General features: G+C 41.8%; 1 protein-coding gene across 2 annotated transcripts; it reads right to left on the bottom strand.

Moving 5' to 3' along the window:
- Window positions 1–545: 545 nt before the first annotated feature.
- On the bottom strand, window positions 546–27,267 carry znf385a (zinc finger protein 385A). 2 transcript variants are annotated; one of them, XM_062427450.1, is made up of 7 exons: window positions 27,154–27,267; window positions 18,469–18,579; window positions 13,394–13,568; window positions 6,155–6,514; window positions 1,552–1,736; window positions 1,154–1,246; window positions 546–815 (listed from the first exon to the last, which is right to left on the bottom strand). In XM_062427450.1, exons 1-7 carry the CDS (start codon window positions 27,250–27,252, stop codon window positions 561–563), a joined length of 1,278 nt encoding a protein of 425 aa, XP_062283434.1. In that variant the 5' UTR covers window positions 27,253–27,267; the 3' UTR covers window positions 546–560. The 2 variants fall into 2 exon arrangements, with proteins under 2 accessions (XP_062283434.1, XP_062283435.1); XM_062427451.1 differs by lacking the exon at window positions 6,155–6,514.

Here is a 27,267-nt window from a genome sequence, read left to right as displayed (position 1 = left end):
CCACAGCTACATGTGGTGCAAACAGCAAAGACCGATGGAAGCAGCTATCCTACTGACATTACATTATTGTCTTGGTTTTTGAGGTGCATAGGATGATTAGAACACATTGAGCCATGGAGACAGGAGAAAACCAACCTGGCCCAGAATAATTATGTAACACTACATCTGGTTTAATGTTTCTAGAAAGGTCGGCATGTGTTTCTTCTGTAATTATTGAGGTGACCATGACAGGGCCACAGTGCAAGGGAGAGGGACCAGGGGAGGTAAGAGATGTACAAGGGAGTTCAATGCATAATGAATATCTCTCCTCTGCTCATTCCATCTGTAGGTCACTCAGAAGTCTTTGAAATGGAGGGAGAGTTTCAGGTAAAGGGAAAAAAAGAGAGACATATATTTCTACTACTCTCCGTTTGCGCCTTTCCCTTGCTTTTCTTTCAGTTAAGTATATAAATGGTTGAATTTTTTCCCCTATCAATCGCAGTTTGTTGATCATGTTTGTATCTTCACAGTGTGCTTTTGGAGTGGCTGCTCCTGACTGGCCGAAGTCAGAGGGGGATGTGTCAGTAAGGGGAGAAGAGAATTGGCCCGTGGGTGGTGCGGATGGGCCCAGGAGCAGGTCTCAGGATGGCGTGGCTGAGAGGCGGGCCTTGCAATAGGTGATGGTGATGGTGTGGATGGGGCGCAGGAGCTGCTGCACGGAGAGCCAGGTGGTTCGAGGAAGCTGCAGCGGCCATTGCTGCAGCAACAGCCAAGGGGTTGGGTAACAGCCCTGCACCCAAAGCTTTGGTGAGATCCTTTGAGAAGGTCAAAGAAGACTAAAAAAAAGAAAGGGGTGAACAGGGAGACACAACACAAGAGAGAGAGGGGGATAAAATGATTAGTTCCAGAAGGTCAACAGATGGATGTGAAAACAGATATAGAACTTCCTCTCCAGACTTTTTTAAAACTGTCATGATGCCGATTTTGAGTTCAACTGAGTTAATATTTTCATGAGGAGGACACAACTAAAAACAGAACAACTGGCTAGGGATCAAATCATTCCAAGGTCTTGCAGACCTCATGTTCTAGATTAACACTATCTGATCTGTGGATCTCAGGTTTGTTGACTGTGTCTCAAGAGGAGTCAAAGTTCAACTGAAACTTGAAAGGTTACCGTCAGATCAGCTCCCCTGTGCTTCTTGTGTCGGCTGAGGAGGGGGTTAGGCTTGCCCGCCATGCCGTCCCGGTGCCTTCGACTTGATATGTGCTGAAAGGAAGGAACACAAATTATTCCCACTTTCAGGCAAACAGTCAAAACACTAACCATGGATACTCACTAGATAAACAAAATAGCATGAACAAAAACAAAAAAGAAACAACAAATAAACAAAAAAGAAGGATTAGTTCCATAATTAAACAATTACTGTTGGCAGAAATGGCACATGCACTCATAAATTTCTTGTTAGCGTAAAAGAGTGATCTTAAGATTTTTACTTCCAACGAGCCAGTTATTTTCTGTGTAAAGTAGTAATATTTTTATAATAAAAAAAACCATACATAACTTCCTCCCACCTGTTTGAGTTGCAGTTCAGAGTTGACCCGCACATTGCAGATCTCACAGTGGAAGGTTCGTTCCTGAGTGTTAGGGTCCACCGGCCCCCCTCCCTGCTCTCCACTGGGCTTAGGGCCCAGACGAGGATATGCCTTAATAGGGCCCAGCCCACTCCGTGCCTCCAAGATAGTTTTGTGTTTGGTACCTGCAGGTAAACAGACACACACAGAAGCACAAACACAGGTCAGCAATACCAATAATCAAGATGAAATTACATATTTAGAGGCTAATAGAATAGAATGAAATAATACAGTGGAGATGAATCACTATTTATAACATATGAGTCATGCTGCCTCCACGTCTGAACTGAAATGAGTCTGGACAGCATTTCTCTGCAGCTTAAAGCGCTGATGGAGAAACAGTGACAGTGACAAATCTCTGGCCATGAAAGAAAGAAATATGAACCAGTGGCTTTACTCTCGACAAAATCTCAACATACATAATATAAACAGAGCATAATACTGTATGAAGTTGTAGTGATGTGCTGTTACCACTAGAGGGCTGCAGTTAGACCGGTACATCTGGTGATCTCTAGAATGAACTAAAAGCCATCCCTTATGTTAATATCACAGTAAGAAATTGATAAAGTTTATTTCAGTTCATATGGTATGCATTATGATAAATTATATCACCACATGGGCCAGTAATAGTGACAGTGTCTGACCACTGAACCCTCACTGTCAATAATTTTGACTGTAAATGTCAATGTTTGGAAATTTAAGGGCATGTTTTTATGAGAAGCAGGTTTTGTCTGGTCTCAGGATGGATTCTGAAGTCAGACATTTGTTGTGCTATGAGAGCACAACACTTACAGTACTTTTTACTGTTTCACAAAGTACGAATGTGATGAATTAGCACAGCTCACTGTTTAGTCAAATTAAGTATAATATATTTTTAAGATTTGATTCTGAATGAGGTTCATGCTGTATTACCCAAGATATGGTCCACAGGATAACAGTCACTGGTGGTGATGCATCAAAATAGTGACTTGTTTTATGACGCAGGACAATTTCTGGTAACTTTTGTATAAAAAATCCATACACATAGCAGATGTATTAAAGACATGTGCAGCCATGTGTATATATAGTTATGATCTGGATGGTGTAGCATTAGTCTGGATGAGGTAAAGATTTGTTGGTGATAAGAGTTGGCATCATAAGCGTTGGCTATAGTCAACACCTTTTCAGTAAAAATTTTAATCATTTGTGCATAATGGGTAAGGATGTATTATGTTTTCAGTAGACATACATCAGTATTGGCTATGCATAGTGTTTTTCTTTCTATTGTTTTCTTCCGAGTTTTCTTTCTTTTGTTGTTTTGTCTCATATTTTAATAGACTGAAATAAAGATCAAATCAATCAATTTCTTGGACACAGAGTAATACCAAGTAATAACAGAGTTAATGGTCTGAGACTCCAGAGAATCCAACAAGAAAAAAACTGAGAATTTAAAAGAGATTCTTAACTCTGGGGATTCATGTTTCAAACTTTTATGTTCGATATTTTTATGTACAGTTTTTTCTAAATGTGGGCAAATCCAACTTCATGTGAATGAATTTGCAAAGGAGACCACATACTGGGAGGTGCTCTTGCATATTTGCATACTTTACCTTTCAAGAGGTGTGTCAGGGTGTGTCAGAATAGTTTATCATTAAATAATAACACATTTTATTCCTGGCCGGAAAGTTATAGTCATGGCCCCCATAGACCACAGCACACCCCACAGCACCCACCCCCTTATTGTATTTATTTTTATTTTATTTAAAGGTTTAATGATCAGGGACAATGCACATTAATAAAACATATTAACAAATGTAAACATGCCAGAATTAGCCAAAATGCTATTTTACATCTGCTGTCCCCAGACTGATGTTAAGTAGTCACCCTAAAAGAATATAAAAAGATTTAGTTTTAAGCATACGAGCTTAAGTAATACATTAATAAATAAGAAGACTAAATCTGAATAAAGATTAAAAAGCAGAAAACAATGCAAAAATCCATACATACACACGCAAGCTAACAAAGTAGTGACTCTGCAGTCAAAGTGAAGCATCCCACTGTCACTGGCTCCGAATTTAAGTCACTCTAAAATCACTTTACAGAAGAGAGAGAAATTGTGGGGATGGGGTGGGTGTTTGAGAACATGGAGGCTGTTGCCTTCACTGGGGAAGAAGGGGCTGGAATGACTGATTTTGTTCATGGCCAAAAATGTGCTCTTAGGGTGTCTGTTGTTGCCTTTCTTCTATTTTAGTCCGACAATGGATGGCCCAGTGGATTTTTTTTGTCTGGAAGGTCGACTCAGTGTAAATCAACACACAAGCAGACAAGCCACATTTGAAAACACAAAAATAAACAATGGCTTTGACAGGAAACTGTTACATAAATGTTGAAATAACATTACATACAAATTATTCTTCCCCTGTTTCCCTTTATTCTGCTATTTATTCTGTGCCAAGCACACTGCTCATGTGTTGGTGTCTGCACGGCATATGCTTTTATGTTTGAACTCTGCTAACATGCACAGTTTTGTTTTTGAGAAGGAGCAGTGTGATTACTTCCAGATCGTTTCCCCTAGAGTTTAACTGTTTCAACTCTTAGTCATTCGGGGGTTGAACTTTGGAACCAACAAACAGGCTGTGACCACGTGTCGTGGACTATGTTTATTAGTTTGTGTGTGTGTGTGTGTGTGTGTGTGTGTGTGTGTGTGTGTGTGTGTGTGTGTGTGTGTGTGTCATTATTATTCTATTTATTATTCTATTTATTATTATCTATTCATTATTCTAATTTTGTACTGACGTGCATGTACTGTAAACAGGAAATGTGTTGGTAGACTGATTTACTGTTGTGTTGTTTTAGAATTATAACCTATTAATCAGAGTACATTATAGCATGATTTCTGAGAGTCTGACAGAAGTGAATCTAACCATAAAAGTGGCAATGATTGCACTTGTATTGATTCATACTTTATCCAAAATGAAGACATATTTGTTAGCCAATTTCATGTCTGGCTGACCAGGCTGTACCAAACATTACTCAGGGAAAGTGGGATACAGTTAAACTGATTTGAAGTCTCTCGCTGTGTGTTATTTCTCTGTCTGTCTGTTGATAAAGGTCTCTGTTCTAGGTTTTCTTTATGTACAGTATATGTAGGGGAGTCAATGAACCTTGTGAGTTCGAATTACCAGAATAAAGAAGATACAAACTGTCCTCAAAGGGAAATAAGGTCACAGGGACAGCTAACTTGGTAGGGCATAAAGGATTAAAGCCGGCAGTGGGCACCTCAGGGGGCATTAGGAGTCCTGATAAAATGTTGTCATGTGTGAAAGCTGTCTGACAGAATGATGAGGCTGGAATTGTGGTGAGCTCACACACATAACCCTCTATTTTTCTTTTACTTTCCTGCTTAAATCCCTCATGCAGTCTTAACCATCCTCCTCTGCAACTTTTTCAAGGGGAAGGCTTCAGGCTATGGGGATTGTTTTTATGCTGTGTGCTGCAAATGGCAAGACAAATCATGAATCTTTGAGTGAGGGAGAGCTGTCTTTAAATAGTTAAGTCATTTGTGAGTGAAGGAGTAGTGGGAAGGTGAGCGAGTCAGTGGGAAAGAACAGGCACACACAGGTGAGGCACCTTGACAGAGTTCCTGAAACCAGGAGATCAGTGCTCGGTTACAGAGGTCATTCCTATCAATGTCAAACAGACCAGTTATCTGCTGATCAGTGTTCCTGTCACTACCCTCTGATGAGTCGCCTTAAACCTGAAACACGTAGCACTTTTTTTTTTTTTCAGTCAAATTCATGAATTGAGACAGGAGCTCTACCTAGTGTAGACACATTTTTATATGTGGTATACTGTTCTTGTGTGTGGAAAACTTTGAGATACCTTAAATTAAAATAAAGAATGTCAGTTTTTGTTAATAACGCATATGATTCAAAACAGTTCATAAAAAGAGCTATACTGTGCTAAACACCTGGTATTATCTGTAATAGGTCATTAAAATATAATCAATTTAAAGGTGCAGTGTGTAGAATTTAGTGGCATCTTGCGGAACAGACTTTGACTTAGACATTCTTCATGAACTTAATGTTTTATTTGTATGAAAAAATGTGGGTACTGCTAAAAGGTGTGAACTGAAACAGATGTTTTAGTTGAATTTGTTCTATTAACCAGATTGGATTTCGCTCAGTAAATCCAACCTGATTCTTGATTTTACATTGCCCAGCAATTTATTCAATTAACAAGCATGGCATTTTTTTCACACTTTTAGAGTAATCATAAAATTACAAGAGGCTATCACAACATCTTGTAGTAAGTACTTTAGAAGTTAAATCTTTTTTGACTAAATCCTCCTGGCACACAGGATGAATGTTTTCAGCATAAATGACAGCAGTGTGGTTTGTGGTTTAAACAGAGTCCAACTTTTGTTGAACAGGTAAAGGATCAACTTAAACTTCATCAAGAGCAAATTCAAGGGGAATTACGTCACAGGCCATGTGGTATAACTGGTAGCAATTTATGGAACATGCAGCAACATCAACATATTAGACCTCATAGATTAACTCACCTTTGTTGTGAGCCTCTAGTTGTGACAAGGAATTGACAGCCACTTTGCACAATGAGCAGTACAGCAACTTCTTAGCCTTGTCCTCCTCTGTCTCTGGATTGGACGGGCCGCTGGAGGCCAGAGGGCCAGCGGCTCCTGAAACTGGGGGTACAGATCCAGGCTGCTCTGAGATGGCGCTGCCAATGCTGCAGCCTGGGGATGAGGAGGAAGGGGGGATCAGGGGTGGAGTGGACGTTGGCAGGAGGGGGCATACTGAGGGCACAGGGGAGTCCATGGGTGGGGTAGGTGGGGTGGTCAGAGGGGGAAGGGGCCCTGGGGCCAGCAGGGGCCCATTTAACTGTGACAGAGGCCGTGTTTCATCTGCAAAAAGAGAGAGAGAGAGACAAAGTTAAAATAAAATAAATTTCAAAAGCAGTGGTCAAAAATTAAATAACTTATATTGTAGCCCAAAAGTGCATAACTCGTAAAATAAAGTGTTTTACTACTGACTTCATTGACTTTAAACTGTGTTGAAGCAAAGTCGCCTGAAAAAAACTCTGCTATTTCAAACCACATCACTAACCACACCCAGTTAAGTGTGGAAAACACAGTATGGTTAGTAGATCAGACAAACCAACATAAAGCACTTTTCATTTCCTATAGGCTTTAAGTGATTAAAAACAGTTCCCTTTCATTTAAAGTTACACATAAAGTGAATCAGAGGAAGCAAATGTATGTCCCCTGTGTGTATAGGGATGGGCACGTGTTTAACATGTTTCCAGGCTGTTTGAAGTGTTCGAGCCAATCTTTCACTGATGTGGTCTCATACTATTGAAATGTTTCCACAGTAAGAAATAGGAAACAGACACCTCAATTTGTACATGTTTTGACTCTTCCCCACACACCTGTTCACCTGTTTTTTTTGGCTGGGTTGAAGCAAAACAGCACTTGTCTTGTCACAGGGCAAGACATGAAGTCTAAAGAAAATATCATTAAGTGAGTCCTCCTCTTATTCTGTGCTCACTTGTCCCTCCACTCCCACTTAGTTCTCTTATTGTTGCATCATGTGTTCGAATCTAAAGGGGTTTTTCAACAGAGAAAATGTTTATACATACATTTACAGACACATGTTTCTGGTCAGTAACTTCCATACGCCATGCCTTTGGTATTCACTAAGCAATGGGTGTTGGCTGAATAGAGACCCCCTAAATTTGGGTGGAGCATTCACTCCCCCTGCCCCCTTCCCATCAGCAGGGACCCATCAGGCCCGTCTCCAAGCTCCACAGGATGTAGCGCCAAAGGCTGAGCATGGAAAAGCCCCACTAGATTACAGTATTAGAGGGATAATATGGGGTATTTCTGGGAAGAAAACAAATATTGACTTTAACTGCTAAATTTCCTTTTAAGGATTCCCACATATGTCATTTTGTCACATGATACCAGTCAATAGGGTCTGTGATATATACATATATGTTTTTGTCCCATCCTGTAAGTCTTATAATTTGTGCATTATGTAAAAGGTAACTACATAGCTGGTCTGGCCACTCCATTGCATCATCTCTGATGAAGATGCCATAAGTGCTTTCCATTCCATTGCTTTCCAAGATCAAAACTCTTTCTCTTTCCATTTTGGAAGTTTCCAGTTGCAGCTGCTGGCAGCACAGAGCGTTTGACAAACAGATGTTTTGTTAAAAAAAAAGGATAAAAAAAAATATTCCTCTCTCTGAGTCTATATGGCATTGATGAGTCCATAAACCAGGACTGGATCAAAGTGCTCTGTGTAAGTGCTCTTTGGAGAGGTTTGTGGCTCATTATGTGCCTACTTTGCAAAAGCATTGACCGAGCTGGTTAAGTTGATTGCAGTGCTTGTACATGCAGGTGCAGATAGTCAGAATGATAGAGAAGCAAAAACAGTTATCTCGAATGTTGTTATAGTTTGCCCACACAGGCATGTACACATGACTTCAATACAAAACTGAAAGACAATCCAGAATCCAAAGCACCCATAACATGTGGTTTGAGTTAAAATCAAATCAGGAAGAAGAGAGGTGGTCGGCTAAATAGTAATAAGGGATTTCATGATCCATGATGGCCTGGAGATCTGCCATACCAAACCATCACATCCAGTCAGTTTCACCTCATACCACAATGAATTCCTCCCACACTCATCCCCCTAAGAACAAGTTCAACTTGAGGTTAATCCCTCAGGGCCTTCCAAGGCCCAGGAATTCTGTCTCACCAACCAAAAAGCATGAATCTCACTGAACTTTAAAGTGTTTCATTTTGTCATATTTACCGACTAAAATGAACACATTGAAAGATTAATTCCAGATTTGAGTAGCAAAGACAAATTACTATATTTTTTTCTGATCGTCTTGAGAATCTGACTGTCAAAGTTACTTGATTCTCCAGAAACTAAGGATATGCTATAAGTCTAATTAAACATTGATAAGGCTGACTGACCTTCTTCCCTGCTAGCTGGCCTCCTAGCTGAACAGAAGAAGGTATTATTCACTCGGAGAGGTCAGCAGAGGGAGATAACTCAGTCCAGATGCTTTACACTGTAGTCTGGTGTGTCTGTGTTGCCTTAATCCACTTCAGGAAATTATAACTATGTATAATATGCAGTCCGTGGGGATAGGCTATGTTGATAAAGTCATTGGATTTAATACAAACTCATTTAAAATTCACACTAAAAGAACTTCCGTTATTTGCAACAAAAGTCAAATTTCCTCCTCATTCCTCATGTGTGAAACTCTAGCTAGTCTGTGATGGCTTATAATATATGATTGTCAAACTAGTGTGGAAGGCTGTATATTAGAGAGTGCCTGTGTAAACAAATGTACCTCATTGTTCACAGAATGCAAGTGATCCCACAGGGTTGAGAGCCAAACAATAAGTAAGCTTTTTGTTGTTATTGAAAGTAAAAGCAGAATAACTTTATTGGTTTAATGAATCCTGTGCGTAGGTGGAAAAATATGCAGTGATGTGCACATGTTCTGTTCATTTTAAATGTAAAAGTAATTTAAGTTAAATAGATTGCAGAGGCATGTGTTATTGTGAGTTAGAAGCCAACAATGCAGTTTCAGCACAATACCAGGAGGTTTACCATAGGATTGGGGTATTGTCTAGGTGTGGGTATGACATGTTGTAGGCAGTGTTTTTGTGTGTGTTGGTGTGTGTGATATGGGTATGGGTTAGGTAGGATGATTCTGTCTGTCACCAAAGCTCAATTCTTAATGATTAATGACCCAGGAAACCCAATGCTAGCTTTGTGAGAGCCAAGCCTCATTCATAATGCAGTTGGGTGCCTTTTTCCCCAGTCTGGCCTGCATCCGAACTCTGACTCACACACGCGCGCGCATGAGCGCAAACACTCACTTACATGCAAATTATACTTTTCAGAAACTTTTGTTGGTTATTTCTGATATGAATTTCATCAAATAGAGAAAACAAAATGGTGAATTACCCCAAAAATAAAACTCCAAGACCACCATCAAATAACAAAGAGCATGAAAAGCATATTAAGCCTGTGTAACTCAATACTATAGTCACTTCATAGCCATGCAACCCGAGCCCTCACATGAATGTCATTTGTTAATTGACCTTGGGTGTGTGTGCACCTGTGAGTGTTTGTGTGCACTAAAGAGCGCTATAATATCAGGGTGGTTTTAACAGGGCCCTTCATTAGAGTGGGAGTGTCAGACAGCAGAGGGATAAAGAGGAGGGGAAGGAGGAGGAGCAGTGTTCCTCTCTGAGAAAACAGCTGCCTCTCCATCGCCTGCAGGCCGAGCCAAACCCTCAGCTCACCAGGCCAAATCCCCCAAAGCCAAGGGCCTCCTGTTTTGGGGCAACCACAAACCCTTTGAGGGTTGTAAAACCTGTGACCTGCTCTGATAGCCGTAAGGTTAAGGAACCAGTAGTATTCAAACAGAACACTATAACTGACTTTTCACTGTTTTAGCCCATAGCAAGGTCTTAATGTGTGCTGTTTATGGTATCTCTGTTGACTGCATTTGATATGCTAATCAGAAATGATGCAGTATAAAAGAGAAGGGGCGGCTGTGGCTCAGGAGGTAGAGCGGTCGTCCACCAATTGGAAGATTGGCAGTTCGTTTCCCGGCTCCTCCAGTCCACATGTCGATGTGTCCTTGGGCAAGACACTTAACCCCAAATTGCTCCCGTTGCTGTGCCAACGGTGTATGAATGTGTATGAATGATTAGCTTCCCCTGATGTGGAGGTTGGCACCCTGCGTGGTAGCTCCTGCCATAAGTGTATGAATGTGTGTGAATGGGGTGAATGAAATGTATTGTAAAGCGCTTTGAGTGGTCGAAAAGACTAGAAAGGCGCTATATAAGTACAGGCCATTTACCATCATACTGAAACTATACTGTACTATGACTGCATCGTGTGTGAATGTCTCAGAAGCTTGTGAAAAAGCCTAAAACCCCACATCAACAAACAGACCTTTCACAGGAAAAACCACTAAACATCAACAAATGCTGCTTTGTGTTGTAAGGGAAGTACAGTGTGTGAAACCGTCTACTTGTCCATCTGTGTGCTCATATGGGCCTGACCATGCTGTTTGTGCACGTGTGCATTAGTGTGTGCATACATTATGTGTATAGATCAGTGTGTCTTCGTCATTTTCAGAGTAACTGCCCCAGAGTGTCCCATGCTAAGCTCCACGGCCAAAATACAGTATCAGTGTCCTCTAGACACTGCTTTCCCAGTTGAGACATTGCACAGCTGCTTGCTCCCAAAGATCTGCTCCCCTACCATGAAGCAGTGGGACAGGACCACACTGGGAACACACACACACACACACACACACACACAGAACATGGCCACTTCTGGGGACATTACATAGACTTACATTCATTTCCTGGTAACGTATCCTAAACCTAAATATCAGCACTAATTGCATAACCCTTATCCTAACCTTAACCACTGACCCAAAATTAGCTTTTTCTCAATTGGGGACTATTGTTCCAAATTAGTCAATCCATTCCCAATAAACTGGTCCTAAGTCTGAAATTTGTCCCCAGAAGTAGCCTATTACAGACCACATACACACACACATAAGCAAGCAGGCAGGAAAACCAGGAAGAGACAAGGTTCCAGGGTCACGAGAAATAGGCTTGGATGGAAAAAGGCATTCTTTCACATGTTACTACTTTCGGATCTCAATCATGGCAGGCTTGTTTTGGCTCTCCATGCTCTTGAAGTCTCACTGATGGCGAATTGCCTGGAGCTGATCTCAGATCCCCCATGAGGGAGGGAGAGTTAAACAGACTGACCTCTTACTACTCTGGGTTCAGTTACAGAAAAAAAACTTCTGTTTTCAAGTGGTGTTATTCTTACGAATACAAAAAGAGTTAAAGACAGTGAAATGCTGAGCATTTTGCTCTGGCATGTTGCAACATTTTGGCCTTTCTTTGACCTCAGTTCCATCTTTTCATTCATCATGTTTGCTCTGTGCCCTCCCGTCCATAAGGTGGAAATGTCTGGTAAACAGTCAGCTACAGAAACCTTTGTAAATGTCACCAAAACACTGCTCGTCTATTCATTGCCTCGTGTTTGATCCAAGGACAGAATGGTGACACTGAGGGAATGGAAAATTCTGGGTAGAGAAAACAGAAGGGCAGAGGTGCCCAGTACACAGCCGCTGAGTTGCAGCTCGAAATAGGAAGATGAGCAACAGATTAAGAGAGAAAGTCATACTAAGACAACAGAGACTTGAATATAGATGCTGCTAAAGAAAGTACTTGCAATATCTTAATCATATCCGGCATCCTTATTAACTAATAAACTGTCAACTTTTCATTAAAGTCAGCTCAGCTGTACCATCTCTGTCCTTTCAGATGTTGGCTTTGAGTCTGGTCCATCATCTTCCTTAATGGTGTCATCTATATTTATGTATTAATATATAATATTTTTTCTTTATCGGTATTAGCACTAATCACCAACACCCTAGACCCAGGCAACATGTTGTATTTTCTTAACTTTTCGATAGATTGCTTAGTGCAAAGACACAAACAGACATATGCACACCACAGTGGGCTTCCTTGAAAAGATGTCAAGAAACTGCCATGTTACCAGGCCACGTGTATGCCAACTCACCTGCTCACAGTCTAAATTAATGTACAGCAAACTGGTTTATATTGCACAGCTGAATAATACATTGTTGTGGTTAGACTGGACTAATACTGTGGATTGTCTCTGTCACAATAATGATGCCTCTACTTTAATCAACCTGTCACTCAGACACTTGGTGTCTGATTTCCATGTTGGTTAGTCTACTCTTCTCTGTGCTATCAATATTTCCCTAAATTAAAACAAAATCAAATCTGTGATGTAATCTGATGATGCAAGAGTATCTTTCAAGACAGTGAACTATTCTCACAATCTGTGTTCTCTTCATGGAGGCAATATTTCCAGTTGTAAATATTTTCACTTTTATGAGAAGCAGATACTGTAGAGTGTAATGAACTGAAGCAGTCAATAGTGGCTGCAAGGAATACATACTATATTTGGTTAACTTCTAATTTCTCAAACATATAAAATGGGGTCAGACTCTTTCTGTTTATAGTTTAACTTTCCTATCAACCTGCTTAATTTCAGTCATCTGATCATTGGCTGTTTTTAGCAAGTGTTTCTCAAAACTTACTAACTGTGGCTACATTCAGCCTGACTTGGACCCAGTGCTTTGAAGTTAAGGCTCAATCAAATTTCCTAATCTAATTGAATGTGTACAGGGTCACAGATAGAAACACATTGCTTCATCTGTGTCCCAGTTTTACAGTAACTTCCTCTGTATTCTGAGCTTCAATACACTGTTATTGTCATTAAAATATGTTTTCCTCATCTCAAAATGAAGCAGATTATAGTCCTGGCATCTAAAAGTTTTGTTCAGCCACCAATCTTTTATGAAACAAACATCCCTGTATTAAATATTTATGCTCCCTATATGATAAACACTACTGTGCTGTTTCAGAGGTTTCTGGAATTGCATTGTTAGCCATAAGTTGTGCTGCAGCCAAATCAGACCACACAGAGAGCTGAGATGATCACAAGAAGAGCAACACACTGCAAAGCTGCTGTGAATAGATGCATTTGTTATTCTTGCATATTTTCCATTTCATTTTCCAGCAAAAGCATAAGCCTGCATGGCAGTGATTATTGCTACAACAAAACAAAACAAAAAACACTTATTCTGTTTTTCTTCCTGGTACTGAGAGTATGTTCTGCTGTCTCACCCTGTTTGCTGGGCTCACTGTCAGGGGCAGTACCAGGGGCTCCTGGCGGAGATGGGGAGGTGGTGGGGGGCACAGTATGAGGCTTGTCCCCCTCCTGAGGACGACTTTTAGAGGTCTCGATGCCTTTGACTCTCCTGGCATGGCGGTTTCCTTTGTAGTGGGCTTCTGCCTGGCTCTACAGGAGAAACCAGAAAATATAATCATGTTTATGCTGTAAATGAAAACCAATGGCAGGTGAATAAAACATTGCAGGATGAATTAGACTCATTGTGACATCCACACATGCATGGATGTTATTATGATACAATGCTGTTCAATATACACTTGGGACTGAAGCCACAGGCAGCAGGCAGGTACAGTACATAGATTGGCAAGCGTGGGAACAAATAGATGCAATGATGCAGTGACAGAGATATCTGAGAACTAGACCTGGCTGTCCCCTATGTGCCTCAGTTATCTTACATGTCATTATTTCCAAGTCAGGTTTTCAAATTAACTATAAATTATCTTACAATATACTTAGACCAACAATTTTGTCTGGATCATCTGTTTACATACACTGGACATAACCACTCAGCTCAAAGTTTTGACTTCTTCTGTAGTCTAAACTTTTTCAAACATCCAAACAGTATTTGGCTCCAGCTTTCATTACTACAGCCATGCTAACTGACATGCCAAGGGGAGTTGAACTCGGGGTCAATGGCATGCCATACTATCTGCCTGGCGCACCCATAAACCCCACCCTGACACTGCCATCCTTCCTGCAACACACACACATTATTACAGTACACATCATCAAAGGGTAGCTGGCATTCGTGGGTTCTTACAACACAAATACTGTGATTGCCTTTAGCTGCTCTCGGAACATCGAAATTGCTTGCTTATGGAGTGGTCAAAATCTTAATATATATGCTACCAGGCAGCAAAGACCCTGCCTATAATATCCCATTGTACAGATAACAAGGATGTGGATTTTGAGTCAGGAGGTTTTCAAGCACTGAAGATCATCCTGCATTCCAACAGAGAAAAAAATGCAGCAGAGATTTATTACAGAACTACTAGTGTTCCTAATCTCCCATTGAAAGGCTAGCTACTAGCTACTAGCTAATGTGTTTGTTCAGAGACTAAACAAGAGAGGTGAGTCATTCATCAGGAGACTACCAGGACACTGGGGAGTCTTTCCTAGTCTGTATATGTTTGTGTGTCTGTACGAAGGTATGTGAGTCTGGAACAACATGGCACACACACACACGCACGCACGCACGCACGCACGCACGCACGCACGCACACACACACACACACACACACAGGTGGGCAGGGGGCATTCATGCAACTCTATTTGACATCTGTTCCTCCTGTATTTGTCTCCCCTCCATCATTGTTTAAGCATCCCTCAATTGAAAACACAAATAGACTTGTTACTGATGGAGCCACATTATGTCAATAGCTCCCTGCTATCTAAACAAGTATGTAGAGTGAGCAGATGTGCCACATGCTGCATTGGGCAAATAATATTTTTATCGAGGATCCAATGATGAAGATAATTATTAAGTGGCTGGATTACAGTTAGATGCCAGGCAGACACATGGTCTTGAAGAGCAGCTGACAGCTGCCATAAGCACTGAAAGGCTTAGAGAATTTGACAGACACTTAGGACATCACACTGACCATAGGCTCAGGAGAGGGATAGACTTGCTTGACAAAGGAGGCAGTGGGTGATGAGTAATGTTGCTGAGCCCAGTTGTGTATGTTCACTGTATGGCATGCAGGACGTGAGCTGGCACGGTAAATCAGCAGCAGTGGCTGTAGTGATAGAGAAGATCACATAATTCTTGTGAATCATGATGACAAATGACTGAATATAGCAGACCCTCTGTAACTATACACTGTCAGAGGGGTCTTAAGGAGCTGCTCTAGCAAAGCCATCAGATCAAGGTAGAGAGAGCTGTGGATAGAGCTCGGGGGGGGGGGGGGGGGGGGGGGGGGGGGGGGGCGCGGCATGAAGGCATGAAGGCATGAAGGGAGATAGATAAGTATGTGGCTGTGCATGGTTGAAGTGGCCCCAGAGGTTTTCTTAGCTTCAGCTGAGTGTCAATGTGAGGTCCTCAAGAGTGAGAGAGGAAAGAGAATGAAGGGACGATTGGAGACATGGTCCCTAGCCAGGGAACTACAAGACAAGGAAGGTGATGTAAAGAGCTGGACTGTGAATGAAATATAAGAGACAAAAGTCTCAGAGAAAGAAAAGCTGCATCACATCAGCCTGGGATGCCTGTGTTTCATTATGCAGAGGGTTCAAACTGAACAAGCTTTCCGGCATGGCTAACATTCTGAAGGAAAGGCTGTGATGTTACAGTATGGTTACAGCTGCAGGTCCAGATGAAACAAAGTAAAAACGAGGATGAAATAAGAGGAAGTTAAAAGTGAGACAAAAATAGATAGACTGGGACAATAAACAAGTAGCAACCAGAGTGGGGGAGGGAAGGGGGGTGAACAAAAGAGAGAGAACAGTGAAGGGGAGAGGAAGAGGCAGAAAATAAGGGATGCTTATCAGCCAAGTCCTGCTGCAGCAGCAGCTATGACGCTGGTCAATGCAGCGCGACGGAGCCTGTGATGTCACTAATGCAGTACACCACCAAGGTTATTCTGCATAAACTACCATTTAACACCTCACACCACCACACGATGCAGGGACAGCAGGACACACACCCTCCTCCCACCCTGTCCTACTCTCCCATCCTTCCCCTCCAAGTATCCTCTCTCCCTCTTTCCCAAAATGCATCGGGGCTGTCAGCGCCAGACACTAATCCCTGCCCTTGACGAATGCATCTTATAATAACTAGTGGCAGGCAATTTTGGGCATTTCCACACTGTAAATAATGCAGTATGAGAGAGGAAGACAGATAGAAAAAGAGGGAAAAGGTTTCTGAGCGAGAGACAGGCAATAAAAGATAGAGGCACAGAGAGAAAGATCAAATGGGACGAATGAATGATGGCAAATTGATGCATGAAATGAGAAGAGCATGGCGTGGGAGCAGGAAGGCAAGACTGGATCCTTTGAAGACACACACATTGATCAAGACATTACATCGGAAGCCCCCAATGCTTTCTTTGACCCCTGCAACTCAGAGATAGCAGATAAAGAAAAAGAAATGTCAATATCAACGTCAAAATTATAATTTTTTTCCTGAAGACAGAGCCCAAACAGGAAAAATGAGACTAGGAATGTAGCCCAGGATCCTTCAAAGTATTTTTTTAATCCATGAAATATTAATCCTGACTTGATATTATGTAAATGAGAACAGTGTGGGTGGGGAGTCATTCTATGGCAATACAGTGGACAGTTTTTCTCCAGCTGAGCTTAGTAGGACAGCACAAACTATACAAAGGCTTCTGCAAGTTTGACATTACTGATATACTGCAGTGTGTGCTTTTTCTTGTTTACACTGAAAGTAACAATGACAGCAGAGAGGTGGTGTAGTCCTGCATATTAGAACACTGAGGATTCATATGTGTTTGTGTATGTGTGCATGTGTGTGTATGCTTTATTTGACAGGAGCCAGGACATAAGTCATGGCTGCTGTGGGTGTCACCTATTGTTACTTCTCACATATACACACAAATATACATGATTTTCACTGGGAAGACCAAGTGCTCATGAAATGCACACACAGTATCTTGAGTCACGGTGAGGAGGAAACATCACATGTTCTGATGACAGTTATCAAAAATAATTCTCTGAGACATTTACATGTAGGTGACTGCCTAATATGCTGGTATTGTCGCTTTAAACATTATTCCTCCGACCACTTTGCATATGTTTTCTAGTCCAAAAGCTGTGTCTTGCATGATACTATTCAATACAGTTTTGGTTATATTTCAGGCATATAATGGCAAAAATATACACTAGTGCCTGATGCACTTGGTGTACTAAGCACTTCCTTTGTAACTTTGTCTTCTCCTTTTAGCTGTCACCATAAATAACCATTTAGTTAAATATTTAAATTCTTGAAATTTTTCACAGTTTTACTGTATATCCTAACTTTATCTAAATGAACACATCTTTACCTAAAGAACTACTATTTGATAGCTAGATGTGGCCCTAAAAGTATTTCATCATATAAACATCTCTGCCTGTTTCCTGTCGCGTATGAAGATATGTGGGAGAGACCTCTGAAAAGAGCAGGCTCAAGATTACAGTCTTGCAGCTCCCTGACCACATGGAAACCATGATTGTAGACCTGAGAAGTATATATAGCACCGGTCCACTCCTTAATGTTGTGTATTGTAGATGGATATACGCCCTGGCCCCGAAGTCTGCACCACTGAAGAGGGAGAATCACAGCCAAATTATACACTGCACATGACATTTGGCACTGATGCTGTCATGTGTCTATCCTATTACTTTACAGAGAAGAGTAGGCACCACTACACATAAAATACTTCCATATGATTTTTGTTTTCATAATTTGTCACCAGTCTTGTTTCCTGTGGGTGTAACATGCCATTAAACTCCCATTATGAGTTTAGATATAAACTACACTATATGGACCAACAGATGAAACTGCTGCTCAAATTAATTGATGGAATTATACAAAAGCATGACAATGACGGGACATACTGCAGTTAATTCTAAAAACATTCTTAGTTCATGACATGTTAATATGACATTAATTTCCCCCATATTCATGATATCAATCAAGGTTTGTCAGTGTTGATGTGCAACAGAATGTCCCTGAAAAAGAAGGCAATATTTCTCACTCCCAGCTTTAGCAGCAGCTCTTCAGGCTTTGTGCTGCACTGACTGTTGCTTCTACTCACACTGTCTTGAAACAAATTAAATTCCAGAGGGGTCACAACTGCCAAAACAAAGCCCCAACAAATGTACCACATCCTCTGTGTCAATATCTGCTCTCAGGGGACCAAACAGAATAAAGTGCCTTCCAAACACATTCCTAAGGAAAATATGTGTTAGGTGAAAGGTGTATAAACAGTCAAATACAGTATACTTAATGCAACTTGGGCAATGGAGTCATCGTGAGAGATGGGGGGAGAGAAATACTGTGTATGGCCTGTACCTCTGAGTTGAAGCGGATCTGGCAGACGTTACAGGAGATGACCGGCCGCTTGGTCTTGACCAGTGGAACTCCAAAGGTATGATTGATTACGGCCTTCTGCACCGGGTCCATCTGCCAGAGAGAATGACAGGGGAGGACACAGAGAGAGAAAGAGAGAAAATAGAGATCTGTAAGCTATAATTCATACTCTACTGTTCTATGCAGCCTGGCTAGGTCGACACGCCAGTCCATCATAATAGCATGAGGAGTGAATGTGCTACGTCTTCTACCTCTGATTGTAGAGGCCAACCTGAAGTAGAGAGGATCTAAATCTAAATCTAATCTAAAAGTCTATCTAACCACATGCAGAGGTAGATAAGGTGCAGACATGAGTGTATACAGTATTTATCTTGTATACTACTGAGTTTTTACTGTATGTCTATGATCATGCTCAGCAAACACTGGTCAATAGTGTTGACAGTGTGTTGCTACAACTGAGACGCCAGTTGTATCCTCTGGAAACTCGACTTCTGATCCTGACCAGGTTGTAGTTTCTGTCCCTGTGCTAATTGTTTCAGCTGGGATGTCCATCATCAAAGTGGTGTGGTGGTGTTAAGCACCCTGTATAAATTTAACTGACTCGATTTAGCAGCTCTCCAATGTGTCGATGGCTAAGCCCCCCACTTAAACTCTGTCCCAGACACAAACAATCCTGCCTATACGGATCTAAAAGGGATCCATTCCCATTATTTATCTATGTTTGAAGCTGAATTTATCTAGTGATCATTGTTAATTGACCTTAGCATTAGCCTGGAGTCAGTGGCTGGTGTGGATTTCCACCACAGACAATTGTCTGGTACCATGTCTGCAGCTAAAGCAGACAAAATGTAAGATGATAGGGCACTGGATGGGTATGCAAAAGGAATGAAGAGAAACAAAAGTCCTAGGCTGAAGTACAAAATGGATATGATGCTGTGTGTTTTGAATTCATAAGTCAGTGAGGGAATGTTCCAGAGAGTCCTCCAAGTCAGATGCAAGCCTGTTCATTTGGAGAGGTTGACATACTCTAAATGACCCAATTTGGCTCATCACTACGTTTAATTTGGCTAATCACCAGGCTTCCCCTTAAGCTATCTTACACCCAGAGCCATGGTCTCATCTAATATACAAATGGCTCAAGACTTTGGCCTGAGGACTGACAGACAGAAAAGAGAATATTCTCAAACAATTTGAATTTCTGCACGAGGCTTGTTACTCGGCAACTCCAAAGAAACAGCGTAAACAGAAAGAAAGAAATGTGGAGGAGGCCAGAGACATTTAGCTGGGTGACAGTACAAAAACACAACATCTGGAAGGGCAAAAGAATGGGAGAGGAAGATTAATTGAGACAGTCAGATAAAGAGAGGGAGGGAGAAATGAGCGAGAGAAAGACCAGAGTGAGAAAATGAGGCCCCGGCCGAACATCCTCACATCGCACATTCTTATCTCATTTGGCTCTCTTTCCCATACTCCATGTTCCATGACTCCCTCTATTTCTCTCCCCAGAAACAGCCTAAAGTGGGCTCTGCTGCTGCTGTTGCTGTGCATTCAGATGGATAGAGAGAGAGGGTGGATAATGAGCAATGACATTGGTGGATGATAACTGTCTGAACAACTACATCAATAGCTCAGCAGTGACTATGCATTAGGCAGCTGAAGCCAAAAACATAAGACAGGGACTGCAATGAAACATCAATTCATAACCTTTTTATCAACTCCTGCCAAATGCTACCCAAACTCCAACATTACAAGCAAATATTACTGAACAGTTGTGCTTTAAATATTGTATGTGGGTGTCCAGGCTGTGACCCATCATTGCCCCTCTGGAGAAAATTTAACAAGAGCCGAACACACCCAGTGGAGTTACTATACACATGAATCGTGGGTTTCTCCCCAGCAACTCAGTCCAGTGCTCAGGTTGTGGGTCAGCTATGATCTATCCAGTTGATTCAGCTGTTAAAAACATTGTCCAGCTGCCAACAAGCCTTTTTGGAGTGCTGCTCAAATGGCCTCTTACCCAAATGCTCTCCAAAACATGTCCTCATGAAAGAGGAGCAAAGTATTGTGATTTAACTGAGGAGGGATTTTCCAAAACTTAACTCAGTCACTCTGACCAATTTTGAGAAACTCAGGAACTGTATTTAAAATGGGCCGTGTTTCCTGCATTAATAATACAAATCTAAAAAGTTATCAATAAAAAAAAATACATCTCGCTTAATAATGGCAAACTGAGAGAGCTTTATAAAGTTTGATGTCAGTTGGAGTATGGGGCTGTGCTGAGTGCTCTGGCAGATGTAAATAAACCACACAGATCACTGACTTCAGCATCACTCAGCAGTCATGTCAACAGCTTCACAGGGCCTTAAGACCCAAACGCACTGATGCCTTTTGTTACCACAGAACTGCCTCTGAACAGTCTTTGGGAGAAATCGACCAGAGTGCAACCTAATTGGTCAAACATGGGCAGTGGTGGCCTAAAGGTCAGAGAAGCTAGCTTGCGACTGGAAAGTCATCGGTTCAATCCTCCGGACAGGTCAAACCTAGGTGGGGATAGTGATTAGCAACATTGAGGTGCCCTTGACCAAGGACCCTTATCCCAACTGCTCCAGTGGCCAGTAAACCAGACTGTGTAAACAACTTCCATGTGTGAATGTGATCGGGGCATTCTTGAAAAAGAGAACATTGTTCTCAGTGAAACTTCCCTCTGATTAAATAAAGGTGAAAATATACCTCCAAGGATTGCATTAAGTCATGCACCAACAACCTCTTTTGTCATCTTTTTTTCTTCTTCCTTTTTACAGTTTAATTTCCCCTCTCTTTATGTTTCATTCTTCCTCCAGTATGTTTGATCAATGCCCTGCAACAAAATGTTTGGAAGTGTTGAATTCCAGCAACAAGGAATGCACCGCTCTGTGAATCTCAGTGGGACCACTCTGGCAGTCACAGTATAGTCTGCACTGAGGCAGATAAAAACAGCCTTTGAAGCGCAAATTCTGCAGTACTTTTGAGCTGTGCCCAGATTAAGCCACAGTTGGGTGAGAAACGAAAAATGGCGAAACGCTCCAACCATTCCAAGCAGTTAGGCACTCACCTTTTTCTCCTCTGTGTCTGTAGAAGCTTGGAGCTGCATTGTTCCTCCTGTGTGTGTGCTGCCGGCAGAGGTGTGAGTTTGGGTCTCAGCATGTGGAAGATTGAGAGTGTGTATTACACTGTCCTCACTCATTCAGCCTCCTAGTTGGTTGTCAAAGCTGAACATAAACTAACTCACTAAGAAACTATGATGCATTGCTAGCTAAGATTTCTTTGATTGTCCTTTTGGCACACTCTCTGCTTCTCTTTGAGGTGCTGCAAGAGAAGAAGGAAGTGTCTACCGTAAGGATTTTCTCAAATTTCTCAGTTATTCTCTTTTTTTTCACTGACACATCACCTAACAAGTGCCTGTCCCTTTTGTTCAGCCTCCTCCTTCTCTCCTCTCAGCTGCTTTCTCTCTCTGCCTCACGCTTCCCTGTAGTGCATTTCCCTCACTCTGCTTTCCAGTTTTCTCCTCCCCTTCTTGCTCTCTCTCTCTCCCCCTCTCTCTCTCTCTCACTCTCCCCTTTCTTCATGCATACTTGATCTGTCCAGATGAAGCCAGGATTTTGTATCCAACTCTCCTTCTGCTTGATTCTCCCCCTCTTCCCTATGTTCACATCATCTATCAAATGTCATCATCAGCTGCTTGAGCTTTTGACCCAGGGTCGGCTAAAGGCATATGCTAGATAGACAGTCACTTAGAGCGCCATCTTCTGGTGGGCACTGGTTGCCCTCGAGGGCAAAATAAATTAAATATATAAATGAACGAATACATTTTAAAAATCCTCATTTTGTCAAAGAAAGAAAGAAAGAAAGAAATACACTTTGCACCCCTGTTCCTTTGCCTGGACTTGTACTGTTCACACTTAAAACGGGGGATGATTGTAGTGATATAATGACCTTTAAGAGGGTTGCTAACAAATGAAGGGCTATGGATATGGGACACTGACCACCAAAATGCTTCGAGGACGTGAAGTCAACAATAACTAAGGACACCTGCTTAAAATATTATGATCCAAACACACCTTTGAAGAAGATGTGTAACGGAGAGGCCCAGGCATAGCTTTGGTGCAGGACAACAGACTCATTTATTTTGGCCTAAAAACACTAATGGACTGTCAATCGAGATACAGTGACATAGAACATGAAATGCTTGCCATGCAGCGATATCGCACCTACCTGGAAGTCACTCCTCTCTATAACAGCTCACAAACCGCTTATAACCATATGTGCAAAACCACTGCATACTGGACCACTACAACTCCAGCACATTCTAATAAAGACACAACCGGCTTGGAAATCAAAATGGTTGTGGCAGATACTCTCAGCTGGTTACCAAAACCCTGAAAACCAAGCTAACATTGAGCACATCAATGGAAAAGATGCAGAAACTGAGGATCCAGAGTTGCACACCGTCATTGTAATACATTTCTCCTCTAAAAAACAGGATGCTCTCCATACAGAAACTGCCAAGGACCTCAGACTCAATGCACTGAAGGAATTGATTCACCAAGGATGGCCAGACAGTATAATAGACCTGCCAAAAGACCTGGATGCTTACTGGGCCTTCAGGGATGAACTTGCAGTGGAATAAGAAGTCATACCCAAGAGTAGACAGGTACTCATTCCAGATTCCATGACAGATGGTATCCTGAATCAAGGCAGTGAGAAAACACATCGCATTGTAAGAGAAAGTTTCTTTTGGACAAAGATGAATGATGACATCGAAAGACTTTGCAGATCTTGCAATCCCGAAAGAACCTCTCCAACCAAACAACATACACAATGGAAGTCTCTAGCGTCAAAATCAATTGACATCAGTACTTGCTGACTGTGGATAGATATTCCAAATATTCAGTTGTGTCTGGCCAAGCAGTCACACAAAAAATACAAATATATCTATTTGGGTGCTATAATGAAATAGTAACAGACAATGGACCACAGTACATAGGGCAAGCCTTCAAAAAGTGTGCAACAGACTAGGGATTCAAACACATTACAAGGTCACTACTTGAAATGTAACAGGTTCGTCGAAAGGCATGTGCAACACATCAACTCAATTGTTAAGAAAACCATGAGACACAGGGGTTATTTACAGAAAGCATTACTGCAAGTCAGAGCAACACCTATCAATATTAAGTTACTGTCACCTACAAAATTGATCTTTGGAAGACCCATTACCACCCTGTTGCTGAGTTGAGCAGACCCAGGCAAGGAGGGGCATTGGTTGCACCCAGAACGGAGAACAGCAGACATGAAAGAGCATCATGATCACAGCACTCGCAGAGAACTACCTCCACTCTGCCCTGGACAGCATGTGACTGTACGTAGTACATAGACATTTCATTTGTGTTAGGTAGCTAACTAAGTAGCAATAAAGCTACTTTGGACATAAAGTCATAACTAAGGCAAGAGGTCAATCAATCAATCAATCTTTATTTGTATAGCGCCAAATCACAACAAAGTCATCTCAAGGCACTTTACACATAGAGCAGGTTCTAAACCGTACTCTTCAGGTTTTAATTTTAAAGAGACCCAACCTTCCCACATGAGCAAGCACTTGGCGACAGTGGCAAGAAAGAACAGGAAGAAACCTCAGGCAGAACCAGGCTCAAAGTGGGCGGCCATCTGCCTCAAACGGTTGGGGTAGAGAGGAGAGTGAGGAAAAATAGGAGAGAGAAGCACATTGAAAATCAACATTGAAGCTAGTACGTCCGGGACTGGAATCTGTCATCCGGACGTCTACAGGCCCAGATTACCTGTGAGACGAGAAATCAACAATCAAAGATAGAGTTCCATCGTCTGTGTAACCAGGTGCATAAGCTACCTGGCTGGCATAAGTATCTATAGAAGCCCCCAGCTGCTGGAGAGGGGATATCTGATCTCCCATCTTCACCACTCTCTGAAGCATGGCGGGGCAGCACCAAATCCTAACCTTGCCTAGAGCACCAAAATGGCTAGAGCTGGCCCTGATTTGCCTCAACCAAACCCCTCTAACCACACAAGAAAGCACAATACTGTTCTTCTCTGGTTTCTTGCAGAGCTAATATAACCTCATGAGGAACCGGACAATGCGTACTCTAAATTGTTACGATTTTGATTGAACAGCCTCAGTCGAGACCCATTGAGGAAACAGGTATGATGAAACGACAGTCAATTATTCTGGTTGTGAAGTAAGACCCATGCCATTAGAGAGTGAGCTGTTTATAAGGAGAGTGAGAGAGATGAAAGGAAGACGGACAGCAGGTGAGTTTCTACAAGTCTGCACATGGCTTTGCATGATTAGACACCTTCATTGGAACTCCCTGACTTTTCAGCCTTAGCAAGTCCACATCAGGGCAGGCAGCTTGGCTGAGATTGTGTGTGTGTGTGTGTGTGTGTGTGTGTGTGTGTGTGTGTGTGCACGCACGTGTGTGTGTGTGTGTGTGTGTGTGTGTGTGTGTGTGTGTGTGTGTGTGTGTGTGTGCATGTGCATGTGTGTGTGTGTGTGTGTGTGTGTGTGTGTGCGCGTGCGTGTGTGTGTGTGTGTGTGTGTGTGTGTGTGTGTGTGTGTGTGTGTGTGTGTTGTGTGTGTGTGTGTGTGTGTGTGTGTGCGTGTGCACTTGCATCAGGACCAGCTGCTGCAGATAAATAATTCAGCCTTGTCACTGTCTAGAGGCACATTGGGTGAGACAGGCAGGTAGAGGACAAATCACATTAGAGGACCATTAAAGCTGTATATGGCTTTATGAGAGGCCATTCCTCCACCATGGGGCTAATAACCCTCAATGTGAAGTACAGTCTCATTAAGACTGTACAAACTCAGCACAGATCACTTATTAAAATAAAATGATAGAATAACTAGCTCCCAGCTTAGTGCATGGACATTTCTCATTGTTATTGCTGCTATAATGCTGTCTTCATTGAAATATTCTGCATGTCCATATTCATCATAGTGTGTTGGTACAAAAAGATACTAGGAGGCATCTAAGACACTGGAAATTATACCTTCAACGTGAAATACTCCTAGTTCAAACTCCATTCGTACACAGTTATGTGAAATAAACAAAACCCACACAGAATGTGATTCTCTGATTGTGTAAATATTCTTCCACCTAAAACCCAAATAGGCCATAAAATATAGTCACTGATGTAAACAAAGCTGTAAACACTTACTTTCTTACTCGAGGTCCTTCTGTATACAGTAAGTGGACTCAACTTCAAATTTCTATATAAATCATGAAAACAATTCTGGGAAATCTGAGGGTTCATGACTTCCTTTGTAGGCAAACATTAAGAAAGTGCCCTCATTACAAGCAAACAACATTTTTTGTTTTGCATTTTTACATCTTGAAAATGCTTATAATACATATATACATAAATATATCATAAGCAGATATATTATAGGCATATACATGCCGCAGATAAAAGACTGCACTACACTTCAGGGAGCACAATACCAACTGTAGTATCAGGGTGAGTGTGTCAGTCAGTCATTTATCCATTGTTTTTAATCTAATGATGTACAAACTGTATACTCCCATGTTTGTTGGAGCTTTAAGGTCAGAATGTCCTCCAAGCCTCTCCTATGGCCCCATCTCCTGGCCACAGGCCTGTAAAACACTGTGGTTGTGTGGCTTGCAGTCATCAGTGGCAGCTGCTATTAACATTCACTGTGTCCCTGTGGGCCTTCAGAAATAGTTAACGTTCTAAAGCGGAGGATGGAGGGCTGAATGTTACAGAATGAAAAGAAGGGAGCGTTGCTGAGGCAGCAGGACAGAATGAAGAAAGAGCAAGCAAGACTTATTTCAGGGCTGTGATAACAGACGCAGGAGTGGAAACAGAGTGCCTGCATAATTTCAGCATCTCTATTAATCCATGTCTGCTGGGCACACTGCTGTTTTAACATCAGTGAGAAAGCTCCCACTTATGTCATGGCCCATAGAGGGCTATTAAAATGACTATCATTGAAATGTGTTTAACAGTGTCCGGACTCCTGTTACTATCCCGGTAGTATTGTACATGGTCAGAACACATGCTAGACATTTCCAATTAGTGACAAGAGACTGCTGTGTTGCCCCTTTGCACCCAAATATACCAGTCTGGCAAATGCAGTAACTCTCGTCCAGGAATAGCATTGCCCTACATAAAGCACATACAAAGTTCACTGATTTAACATATTGCTGATGAGAAATGTGTTGATATTCCCTAATGGTATCTGGAGGAGCAGGCGGCACATTATGCTGAGTTGGTGAAATGCTAAATGTTTCTACGGTCTAATCTAAATGATAAGATGTTAGTCAGAGCCTGGGGAAACAGGAAGATCCCTCTCAGTTAAAATAAATACCACATCAAACAAACTGTGGTGTTTGAAGTACGCAGCTATAAGGATGGCCTTGGACTTGCTCTTTAATTCTTAGGTCTTTGATTTAAGGATGGGACAGAATTGGTAGTTCTTGATGTGTAGCAGCAATTCAACAATTTTAAGATACACGCTTAAAAGGCTCCTAGAGTTTGTGGAGAGACAGTTTCCTCTTGTGTGTTTTTCTTACGGCACTATTTGAGTTGAAAGACTGCAGTGTGTGTGTCTGTGTCTGTGTCTGTATCGGCTCTCACCGTGTTGAAGTTGTGGAAGAGGCTCATGCTGTGTGGAGGAGGAGCGGTCTCCATGGGAAACTGCAGAAAAGGCTTCATGTCCAGGTGGGGCTGGATCATTGTTGGGGTCCGCAA

Source organism: Scomber scombrus, chromosome 10, assembly GCF_963691925.1.
Source record: "Scomber scombrus chromosome 10, fScoSco1.1, whole genome shotgun sequence".
NCBI classification, from domain to species: Eukaryota; Metazoa; Chordata; class Actinopteri; order Scombriformes; family Scombridae; genus Scomber; species Scomber scombrus.
The sequence above is the reverse complement of the archived record's forward strand: the minus strand, read 5'-3'. Positions and strand labels throughout refer to the sequence as shown.

Excerpts from the sequence above, each read along its gene's own strand:
- znf385a (XM_062427450.1), bottom strand. The coding sequence starts at position 27,252 with ATGATCCAGCCCCACCTGGACATGAAGCCTTTTCTGCAGTTTCCCATG. Across the intron at positions 13,569-18,468 it reads AGATCCGCTTCAACTCAGAG|AGCCAGGCAGAAGCCCACTA; the intron begins GTACAGGCCATA and ends TTTCTCCTGTAG. Across the intron at positions 1,737-6,154 it reads ACTAGAGGCTCACAACAAAG|GTACCAAACACAAAACTATC; the intron begins GTGAGTTAATCT and ends GTTTACCTGCAG.